At 44.8% G+C, this 10,609-nt stretch overlaps 1 protein-coding gene across 1 annotated transcript; it reads right to left on the bottom strand.

The window, feature by feature from the left end:
- Positions 1-1,020: 1,020 nt before the first annotated feature.
- CD7 (CD7 molecule) lies at positions 1,021-8,211 on the bottom strand. The gene is made up of 6 exons (XM_077188501.1): positions 8,119-8,211; positions 7,752-7,755; positions 6,656-6,982; positions 4,834-5,175; positions 2,942-3,048; positions 1,021-1,919 (listed from the first exon to the last, which is right to left on the bottom strand). The coding sequence occupies exons 1-6, from the start codon at positions 8,209-8,211 to the stop codon at positions 1,809-1,811; spliced, it is 984 nt and encodes a 327-aa protein (XP_077044616.1). The 3' UTR covers positions 1,021-1,808.
- Between the last annotated feature and the right edge of the window lie 2,398 nt (positions 8,212-10,609).

Here is a 10,609-nt window from a genome sequence, read left to right as displayed (position 1 = left end):
CAAAATAAACAATCACATCAATGACGAGAACCTCCAGTCTCAGCCTGTCCTCAGCAACCAGAGGCCACCCCCATCAGCCCTGCCCTGTACCAAGGCAATTTTCAGCATTCCTTTGTGGAAGATTTTTGACTTTTCACAGTGGCCCCAACCCTGCAAAACCAAAACAGCCCTGGAGGAGGCTGAGCCCTTCCTCAGCCCTGCACCCGCAGCCACCTGCTCTAGAAGCTGTTACAAAACCAATTTTAGCCTCTTCTTGCCTGAGGTGAGTTTTGATAAATCCCTTTGATAAGAAGGGGTTTTAGATCATGCCCGGGTTGGAATGCAGACATTGGCTTCACTTTACCCTGGATTATTTCACCTTGTGTTGTACAGTGGGGAGTCACTGTGGAGAAACTCATCCAGCACATCACAAACATTTCTGCTGTCCCAGGGTCTTAGGTTGGAAATAGGGGGATTCTATTCCCATCTGTCAGAGCTGGGGCAGTTCTCTGCTGTTCATGGGGCAATTTTATTTATCTCTTCTACAGCCAACCCTCCCTGCAGGAGATCTCTGCTGTCCATGGCCACTGAGTGTCCCTGCAGGGCTGATCCAATTCCAGCATCCCATGGGGAGATGCTGCATTGCCCAGGGCAGGAGCCAAGCATTCCTACCTGGATCCAATGTGAGCCTGGCACAGCACAGCAGCCTTTGCCCAGTGCATTGCCAGAGGAGCAGCTTCTGCTGCCCTGCATGGCCAGAGGGAGCCCAGGCCCATCTGCAGCAGCCCTGGAGCTGCAGAGGAAAACTCCCCCCTTGTGCAGGATCCCTGCTCCAGCAGAGCCACAGCTGGCACTGCAGGAGGGCTGAGCCCCCATGGGATGGGGCTGTGCCACCCCTGACACACAGGGGACAGGGACTGCTCTGACTCTGGCAGGGGTTTGGTTTCTTCTTTTTGTATTATTGCATTTGTATTTTTTTTAAATTTCCTAATAAAGACTTGTTATTCCTACTCCCATGTCTTTTCCTGAGAGCCCCTTAATTTCAAAATTATAATAATTCAGAGGGAGGGGGTTTACATTTTCCATTTCAAGGGAGGCTCCTGCCTTCTTTAGCAGACACCTGGCTGTTCAAACCAAGACACCCAAGATGCCACCAGGACCCGAGTTTAGTCAATTTGCTCCTGAGCTATTTTAATAGTATCAACACTCAGCCACATCAAGACCCTATCAGTCACATGAGTGGCTCTGACAGAGGCAGTAAACTAAAATTTAGACTTGATTGTGTTTTTGTGGGACCATCATGACCTTGGAGCAGGTGAGCCCACATGGATCCAGCATTTCACCCTGCCACGTTTCTCAAGTTTCTGTAAAATAGATTTCCCTGCTGTACCTCTTGAGTGGTTTTAGCTGCCTGAGCTCTTGGGCAAGGATCCATGAGAGAACTGGAATCCATGCCTGTGTGGATCCATGGCAAATTATTGATCAGACATGTGTGGTCTTCCTGAGACTGAGAAAAGCCCAGAACCAGACCTCCCCATCCACCCCAGAATGGGTTATTTAGCAAAGGAATGAGCCCATATGTTGCATTTAGCCCCAAAATGCTGCTTTTTCACACTGAACTGCATACACGTGTCCAGGGCACCTGCATTTTGCTTGATTTTCTGTACATTACAAAAAAAAACACATTAAAAAAAGTTGACACAACCTAGGAAATGAGGTTTTTCCCTCCACTGAAGAAGGTAGGTGATAGTGTGATAGTGATTTCAGTTCAGGAGGTTAAAGCAGCTCTCAGAGCTGCCTGTGAGGGGATGGTCCCAGCTGGCAGAAGTTTATTCACCTCTGGAATAGGTGTTGGTTCTGACCAGGGTGCTCCGTCTGGAGTTGTAGGACATGTCTTCATATACCTCATTGTGCTTTTTCTTCTGGAAATATTTCTTCACCTGCCAAACAAAGAAAACAGCCATTCAAACCAGAGCCTGGAAAGACCCCAACCAAGGAGTAATTTTCCATCTTAGGAGTCCATCTGCATCATCTGTTGGAGGAGGAAAACATACTTTTAAAATTCCTCTCATGATCCAGTGAGGTCTTAGAGGACCACGTGGAAATTATCAGCCCATTTATTTTACTTTCTTTTATGAGTCTGATGCAATTTCATGGAAAGTTCCTTCAAGAGTTGGATGTAACTGTAGCTTTGACATAAATAATGAATGACAATAATAATAAATAAGGCTCATTCTTAGGCTGTTACTGGTAACACAGGACATGAGGTCCCACTGGGCTTTGACAGAATGATGTTACACTACCGGTTTTTAGCAGTGCTGGATCCACATTTGAAAGGATGAGACAGGAGCCTGTGAATCATGCACTTAATTTTCAATAATATTTATGCATCAGAAGGATCTATCAAAGACAATTTCTGGGCACTTTCTGCGGTATATTTATAGAAATAATCCCAGTGAACGAAAAAAATGTAATAATGTTTTTTTTTTCTGGACAGGGGCCATTTTTTTCTCCCAGCACAACTTTCAGACATCAGGGTATTTTATGAGTTTTTGTTGCCCTTGTGTCCCCCTCCAAGTTACATCTCTTACAAGCTTGCTATGTACAGCTCCAGTCCCAATTCACAAAAATCTTTAAAAAAAGCAAGGAAAGCAGAACAGTGAGGAGCCTTGTTCAGGGATACACACACAACACATGGCTGTGTCAACCACACAGCTCACTTGAGGTTTGTTATCAAAGGACAATAAATGTCTCATTTACAAAGGCTCACAGAAGCATAAGACACTGTGTTAGCTGCCAAGAATTTACAGCTGGAAGATATTAATTGAGGGCAAATAGGAGAGCAATAGGCAGTCACAGTTCCTTAGGTTTATCAGATGTTTGCTTGACTCAGCACTATTTCAAAAGAATATCACTTTGTCCCACCAGACTGCCCCAGTTTTGCTGTGGTGACTGTACTTACATCAACACGGTACAAGGTGCAGCACACCAGGGCACAGAACAGCACAGCCACCACCATGAGAAGGGCATACAAATCCCAGGAGCTCTTCTCACATGCCTGCTCCACTTCTGCATTTAAAATCACAGCAGCATGGTTATAAATACAAAAATAACGAATTTTGTCGGATTAAGTTCTTTCCTGACCCAGTTTTAAAGTTTTAAAAACTTTTATTCCATTTTCAGTCTCACGTGAAGGGTGAGGCAATACGATGTTTTAATTCACGCCATCACAATCAGAAGCAAACCATTTCTTAATTACAATACATTATAAGTGTTTCTATCAGCTTTTGCCACACCATGCTGTATATGCCTAAAAGCCAAATCATCTAAAATTACCCCTCATGAGTCCTACTCCAATGCATCTTTCATAGTTCTATTCCTCCAAAGTATCCAGTCTTTTGCAAGGTCATCCTTTGAAAGTTGTTTCTAGTTCCATTTCTCTCCCAGCAATGTCTGTCCTATTCCATGGCATGTCCAAGTCAGCATTTATCTCAAGGTTTGCATGCAGATGCACACTGTGTGAGCCTTCTGTCGAGTTTTGAGGATTTTCTACAAATCTATTTCCCACGGAATTTTATTTTTATTCTGAAAAATATAATTTTACAGTTTAGCCAAAAATTCAGATATTGATAGCTACAGAGCCAGGTTTCTGATGCCATTAGTATTCACAGTGACATTCCCTGTGCTCTTCCAGAGGCTGGGGGTGGCTGCAGGTGGGTCAGCAAGGAGCACTCCACAAAGGCGCCTCCCACACCACTGGCAGGACCACACACTCCTAATGGGAGCAAAAAATTATTTCCTGCAGTGTTGCTGCAACCCTGAGGGCTCTGAATTATCCAAGAGCCAGGCTGGTGAGAGGTGCAGACAGAAGCAGGAGTATGTTCATGTTCATGCTGTGGTATAAAATGCACTGAGCAGAATAATGCTGGTGGAAAGGGTTTCAACTCTCTAAAACCTCAATTAATCCATATATGAATAACACACTAATTAATAATCACACCCCTGCTTTGTTGGGCTACTGTCATTTCCCCCACCTCACTTTATTGAGTCGTTGCCCCAGCTGTGGGTGGTGCCACAGAACAGCACCACAGGTACTTTTGCAGACTGCAGGAAAATCCTTTGCAACTCTTAGGGCCTTTGTAAACCTTATTTTAGAAAAGCCTCAGCAAATCCCAATGCACAGGGTTAAATTTTTGTAAGACCAAAATCAAGCACTTGCTTGCTGGTTCTGACTTCAGTTTAGCAAATGAGTACAGCACAATCCTGCACAAAAATAGAAAACTCAACCTTGGAGCATAGAAAAATGAAACCCCCACTTGGAACACAGCAAAATCAAAACCCCTCTTTGCACCACACGCTCACAGAGTGCTCAGTGTTTAACAAAGGTATGTGAGAACATCTCTGCTGTGGTCTGTGGTGCTTGAAGCAAAAGCCTAAGGACTTGTTTTGTGCTCCCCAGTGTGATTTTTTTTTTTTTAACACAAGACTTGCTAGAGGGAATGGTTTCTAAAAGCCATTTATGTCATTATAAGGTCAAAGAATTGGTGCTGAAAGTATTTAATCATACCCTAAAAGTGACAGATTGCACACAGTGAAGGGTTTGTCACCTTGTTTTGGCCTTTTTTTCTTTTTCTAAGCTTCAGGATCATGGCAAGGTCTGAATTCCCCTCTGGTTGTACAAGGCAGGTGGAAACACAGCGTCCGTTTCTGTGTCTGAGCTCAACAGGACACAAAGGAGCCTGAGCCCACTCTCCAAACTTTCCTAGGTTTGCCTGTCCTGACTAAAATTCCAAATGCTTTCTGTCCACAGCTCAACAACAGATATTTATGATTAAACAAGCAAAAAGGTGGTACCTTTAACCAGCACCATGGTGCCACTTGCAAAGAGCAGAGGGGACCCCTTCACCTCCTGGGCACAGATGTAGTTATCACTGTCCTTTTCCTGGAGCTTGTGTAGAATCAACACAATTCTATTTCCTTCCCTCGAATACTCCAAGCGATTCCCAAAGGCAGGAGAAACCTCTGAGCCGTTGGGATTTGACACAGACAGAACTGTGCCAGGCTGCACGTGAGTCCTGAGCAGGTGGAACTTATCATCTGCACGTGAGCTGCTCAACACACAGGTGATGCTGACAGACTGGCCTCGCCCAGGGTTGGCATGGAGTGGTGACTGCTCCAGAGACCTTCTGGATTTTGCTAAAAACAGAGAGATCAGTGGTTATCAAGTGCTTAACACAGTGCATTTTAACTGGGGAGCAAGGGGACAGAGCAGGCAGAAAGAACAGACCATGGAAATGTAGATAAAATGAAGTTTTAAACGTGCTTTACACAGGCTTTAAGAGGGATATATTTTAGTATAGCCTGGCTCAGGATCTGAAAGTAGGACTGACCAACAGGTTTAGCTGTTTGTACAGGGTCTGCACTACCTAAAAAATTATAAATACTGACCTCCTCTAAGGGAACACAGCCTGACCAGCACGTCCTGGAGCCATGCATCATTGCCTGCTTTCTCAAGCAGAGAAAGATCTGGGGGCTGTTGGTCTGGATCAAATCACACAGTGTGTGTCCCATCAATGTGAAAATGGTCTGTGGGAATGGAGTGGTCATTAATGACTCACTGTCCAGCTGGAAGACATTCCACTGAGTTCCTCTGAGGACAGGACTTGTTCCTTTTAATATTATCATTGAAGTGGATAAGGGAGTGAGGATAGAATTTATCAGGTTTGTAAAGGGAAGGCTGTAAGCATTTCAGAGAAGAGGATCAGAATCAAACAGAGATATAAAGCAACTTAATAAAATAATTTGGAGAGACAATACATAATAAGCAAGATGTGATTCATTAGAGAAAACACAGCCAAGAAGTTTGAAAGGAGAAGCCCAAGGGAGGAGATGATAATCCTTAATGGATATAAATGACTACTGCTGACCAGCAATCAATTAGATCTCACATGCCTGGGGGACAGGAAAGGAAGAAAACCCTGTAAGCTTTGGGAAAGATGTCTCAGGTTAGAAGGTCTCATTGGAAGGACAGGTACATGGAGGAATAAACTGCCAAAGAATAGTATAGACTCAACCCTCTTCTAATGAAAAAAAAAAAAAATAATAAAGACAGAAAAATTGTTCCCCCAACCAGAAACACCTGCCAAAAGAAACACTTCTTCCCATTCAGCAACTCCTCACTAACAAGAGGAAAAACCCTTTACTCACTCATGCTCAACTTGCGTAAGACCAGCCTCCCGATTATTACCAATTTGTCATTTAAGACGAATTAGTAAAAACAAAAGAGATTTGCAAAAACAACTGCTACCAAAAAAACCCCTGTTTGCTCTGCTAGATGTTTAAAAAGGTTTGACGGGTTGTTTTAGAAAGAGCTGTGGGACCTCACGGTTTCCAAACTGCTGCAGCAACCTGTGACTCGTGAAAATCTGTAGCTGGAATTAATGAGTCACAAATTAATCTTCTAAAATGGTTTGGGTTTTTTTGGTACCATACTATCTCATGTGTTTTCTTCATTGTTTCAGGGAGCAAACCCACACATTCCTTCAAATCTCTACCTGGGCAGACACGGAGGAGGTTCTATCAGACTCAACCTCCCATTGTGTCTCCTTCCAATCTTTGATTTAAAATAAAGATCTGTATTTACTAATTCTTGACATAAAAGGTGGAATTGCAATACCTTTGACCAGTACTATGATTGTCTTCCTATGTATCTCCTTGATTCTTAACGTCTCTATGCATTTGTAGATTTCAGAATCAGACTCCTGTAACCTGTGCAGGGTTATCCTGAGGTTCTCCCCTTCCTTTGAAGACTCAACACGATTAGCAAAGGCAGGATTGATCTGTGGAGAATTGTCCTTGGGACAATATATCATATTGACATTCTGTCTGACAGCTCTCAGGTACATTCCCAATTGATATTCTGAACGATTCATTGGGCAAGTTATGCTGATGGAGTCTCCTTCCCAAGCACTGATAACGTCTTTGGACCGTTCTTTTCCTCCACCTAAAAATAAGAAATGCAATTGAAATTGTAATATCAGAACTCCTCTTGATCTGATCATATCAAAGTACTTTTCAAAACCAGCTCCACCAACAGAACTGCTCTGTGAGACTGCACCTCAGTCTCCCTGTGTCATTTCTTGGCTGCTCTGGCACCTGTGGTGCCTTTCATGCCCAGTGACCTGAGCAGCTCAGCACCTTCCCAAGCTTCAAAGGCCTTGGCAAAGAAGGGGCTGCTGTCACTCACACAGAAAATTTAGTTCTCTCTTTAGATTCCCTGGATAATCCTATTAGTTCTCAAAATACAAGCTTCACTAAGATTACCCTGATAATTAGTTTCAGATCTGAATCAGGAATTTAAAGGTAAGAAAAAGAGGCAGAGAATAGAAGAAAATACACTCGTCTTTTTAAAGAGGCTTTTAATAACATCAGGGAACTGGATAATACAGATTCTCAGATTCAATACAGGAAAAGGGCTAGAGAAGGTGTAAATCCAATCGATTTAAGAAACAAAGGCAAATGTAGAATGAAATCCTTGGAGTTCTCCAGTGACCCCAATATCCAAAGAAACCGAAGGGGGAGTATTTGTGCAATGAATAGAAAGGAATAGAGAGATCAAATGGGAAACGCCTGAAAGAAGCTACATCAGAAGCAAGGGAAGAAAAATGAGAGTGTTGCATGTCTAAGGCAAAAATAGTTTAGAAAAGGTTGGGAAAAAAAGGAAAGAAAAGACTGAAATGTAAGAAATGTAAGAGCACTGATGTTGTACGTACCGTCCTGGGCAGGGAAGCACGGGAGAAGCAGGAGAAAGAGGGATGCATTTGGGAGAAACAACATCCACAGCATTTTCAAAGGTGTTTTTAGTTGCCCCCTCAGTCTGAACAATGAGTTCAAGTCCTGAGTAAAGAGTCCCAAGAGCCCCGGGTTGGGCTGTTGTCTGAGTTACTTGAGCTGCCTACTGAAAGAAGTCAGCAGAGTTTTGCTTTTGTATCACAATGGTTGTAAGAGAAAAAACATTTCTCTGTGAAGTGCACCTTGGGTTCCTTCACACTTAAACCACACCCTGTTTTTCTGCTGCTGAGCAACCCCCAGCCACCAGGGCACGAGTAAGGAGTTGCCTGTGGGGAGCACCTACCTCACCTCTGAAGACAACTGAGAAAAGGGAGGCTCAAATTTGCTCTTCACAGTGCCAAAATCGGGCAGTTGTCTCCCGTCCCAGAAATGCAGAACCATCTGAAACATCAGTTCAGTTTGTCAGGACTCTCACAGGTTTAGATTGGTGGCTGTGGATGCAAAAGTCTTGGCTTTGTAAGGAGAAAGGAGATGAGAAATGCTCCATTACTTCAGGAAAACCCTCAATTATTATACAAGTCCTACTCACAAACCAGCAGATCTGATCTGCATAGTGACAATGTGAATAATTGCCAAGCAGGAGGAGCTGTGGAGTTCCTTCAGCAAACACCAGCACTCACACCCAGCTTCCCCTCAGGACAGACCTGACCCACAAACCAGCTCACCAGCAGGAGAAAGAGGATTTGACAGGAAATTTGTAGGACCTAACAAGGTCTTTTGGTCTTGTTGCTAGAAGGATCTATTCGAGGAAACATCATTACCTGGAACTTTCAGGCTTTTTCTTCTCCCTTAACTTCATTGCAAAGCCAAGACAATAAACAATTTCAATCTTTACCAGGACAATAAAGCCTTTTCCACCTAACAAAGTACTCTCTCAAAGTGAGAATTAAACTTGCAACTCGGCCAATTATATTCTGAACAAGTAAAAGGAGCAACGCTTTCTAAGAGAAGAGATTGGCTTTAAGACAGGAGCACTTAAAGAAGACAGTGTGAGACCCTCACACGTTGTTTGTGACCAAGGAAGCCTTCCTGGCTCTTTCTTTCCTTCTCCCAGTGCCTGTGGAGCCTTTCCAGCCCCAGCTCATCCATCCCCTCTTCTAGAGCCCTGACCAGGAGATCAGAAAGTACCTTGGATCCTGGAGAAAAAGCAGGATACTAGCTCCTCCCTTCTTTAAAAGGTAACTAGATGTATTATTGCCTAATTACCTGCAATTACGTCAAGGGTAATTGGGCAATTTTTACTTTCACTTTTAGAGTGAAGGTCAGCAGTGTCACTGAGCATTGACACCAGGCAAGTCTGTGCTGATGTGTGGTACAGTGCAGTGGAGAAAACAGGCAAAAAGCCAAACACACTCCCCAAAACTCCTCAGGAACCTGCTGAGAAATGCCTGGGCAGTCACCCTGTCCCTCTGGGTACTGCAGCAGGGCTGTGAGTGACTGGATTTGAGATCTGCTCCCCAGCCTGGCACTGCCTGGCCATGCAAGGGCTCCCAGGTGTGCTGTAAGCTCAGGGTCTGTAAGCACAGTGTACAGATGAGGGCAAGATCTGCTGCTTTCTTCTCTCTCTTTTGGGTGGGGTTTTTTGGGGTGGTGTAGGGTAAAGCAAACGATCAAAGTAGGTTTTAACTCTCAGCAAATGCAACACATGGTTACAACAGGGAAGCGATCTGGAGAGTGCCGGACCCTCCTCTTTCCCCTCTTCCCTACTACCCCAGAGATATCCACCGATCCAGGAGATCTTTGCCTTGACTTGGCCCCTGCCTTTGACACATAGAACAAGCTTTTTTTATTTGTTGTCAGCCTGTGCAAGCTGTCCTCCAGGCAGTGACAAGCAGCAGTCCCAGCCCTGCCAATGAGTGCAGCTGGATTTGTGAGCAGCAATGCTTCCTCCCAGCCCACAGCTCACCCTTTCACCATGCTGCTCTCTTCCACCCTGGCTCTCAGCACAGCCTTTTTAGCAGGGATTTCACAGGGAGATTCTGTTCCAAACAATCCTGTGCCGGTCACAGCCAGCTGGGGCTTCTGCAGATTCACAGGGACTGAAAGCCCCCTGTGGGAGCAGAAATCTCACTGCTGCTGCTGAGCCCACCCTTCCCTGCCATCTGAAACAGCCTGGGGTTCCTCCTGGAAAATCACCTTGCTGTTAGACAAGAAAAACACACCTACAGGGCAGTCTTCTGTCTTATGTCAGTCAGGTCATAAAGAAACCCAAGTCCAGTGCATGATGTCATCTCTGAGTGCATGGCACTAGATATCCTCTGACATGCAGATAAAGGGGAAAATACCCGTGCCACTCCCCATCCCAGCAGGCACAGAGGGCTGTGGCAGTGACAGGAGTCACACAGCCCCAGCCCAAGGTACCTCAGCACACAGCACCCTGGGCAGGAATTACAGCCCCTTGCCCCTGGCAATCCACACCAGCCCTTTTTCTCTGGGGCAACATCTGCTGGTCCTGCTTCTTCACTGCAAGTGGTCCCAAAGGAAGTCTCAAAGTGGTTTCAAAGAACAGCCAGAAAGTGGGGAAAGGAACCCACAAACCCCCTGTTTGTGAGCTGAACCTCTACTTTTGCAGGACAAGGAGGGAGCCCTGTGCATGCACTGTTGCACTCCCATCTCAGGGATCTCCTCATGCAGACTGGAAGTGCCTGTGCTGATGCTGGCAGAGCTTTCTGCAGCTTTGCTGCTCTGAGCAAGAGCAGTCCCTTGGCATCTCTGAGGAACTCAGCAGGAACCCTTGGACTTACTAGACAAGAATCCAAGTATTTCATGGAAACAGTGA

The sequence above is a fragment of the Agelaius phoeniceus genome, chromosome 19 (assembly GCF_051311805.1).
Source record: "Agelaius phoeniceus isolate bAgePho1 chromosome 19, bAgePho1.hap1, whole genome shotgun sequence".
NCBI lineage: Eukaryota > Metazoa > Chordata > Aves > Passeriformes > Icteridae > Agelaius > Agelaius phoeniceus.
Note: the sequence above shows the minus strand (reverse complement) of the source record. Positions and strands in the feature narration are given on the sequence as shown.

Excerpts from the sequence above, each read along its gene's own strand:
- CD7 (XM_077188501.1), bottom strand. The coding sequence starts at position 8,211 with ATGGTTCTGCATTTCTGGGACGGGAGACAACTGCCCGATTTTGGCACT. Across the intron at positions 5,176-6,655 it reads AATCATAGTACTGGTCAAAG|CAAAATCCAGAAGGTCTCTG; the intron begins GTATTGCAATTC and ends CTCTGTTTTTAG. Across the intron at positions 1,920-2,941 it reads GCACCTTGTACCGTGTTGAT|GTGAAGAAATATTTCCAGAA; the intron begins GTAAGTACAGTC and ends TTTGTTTGGCAG.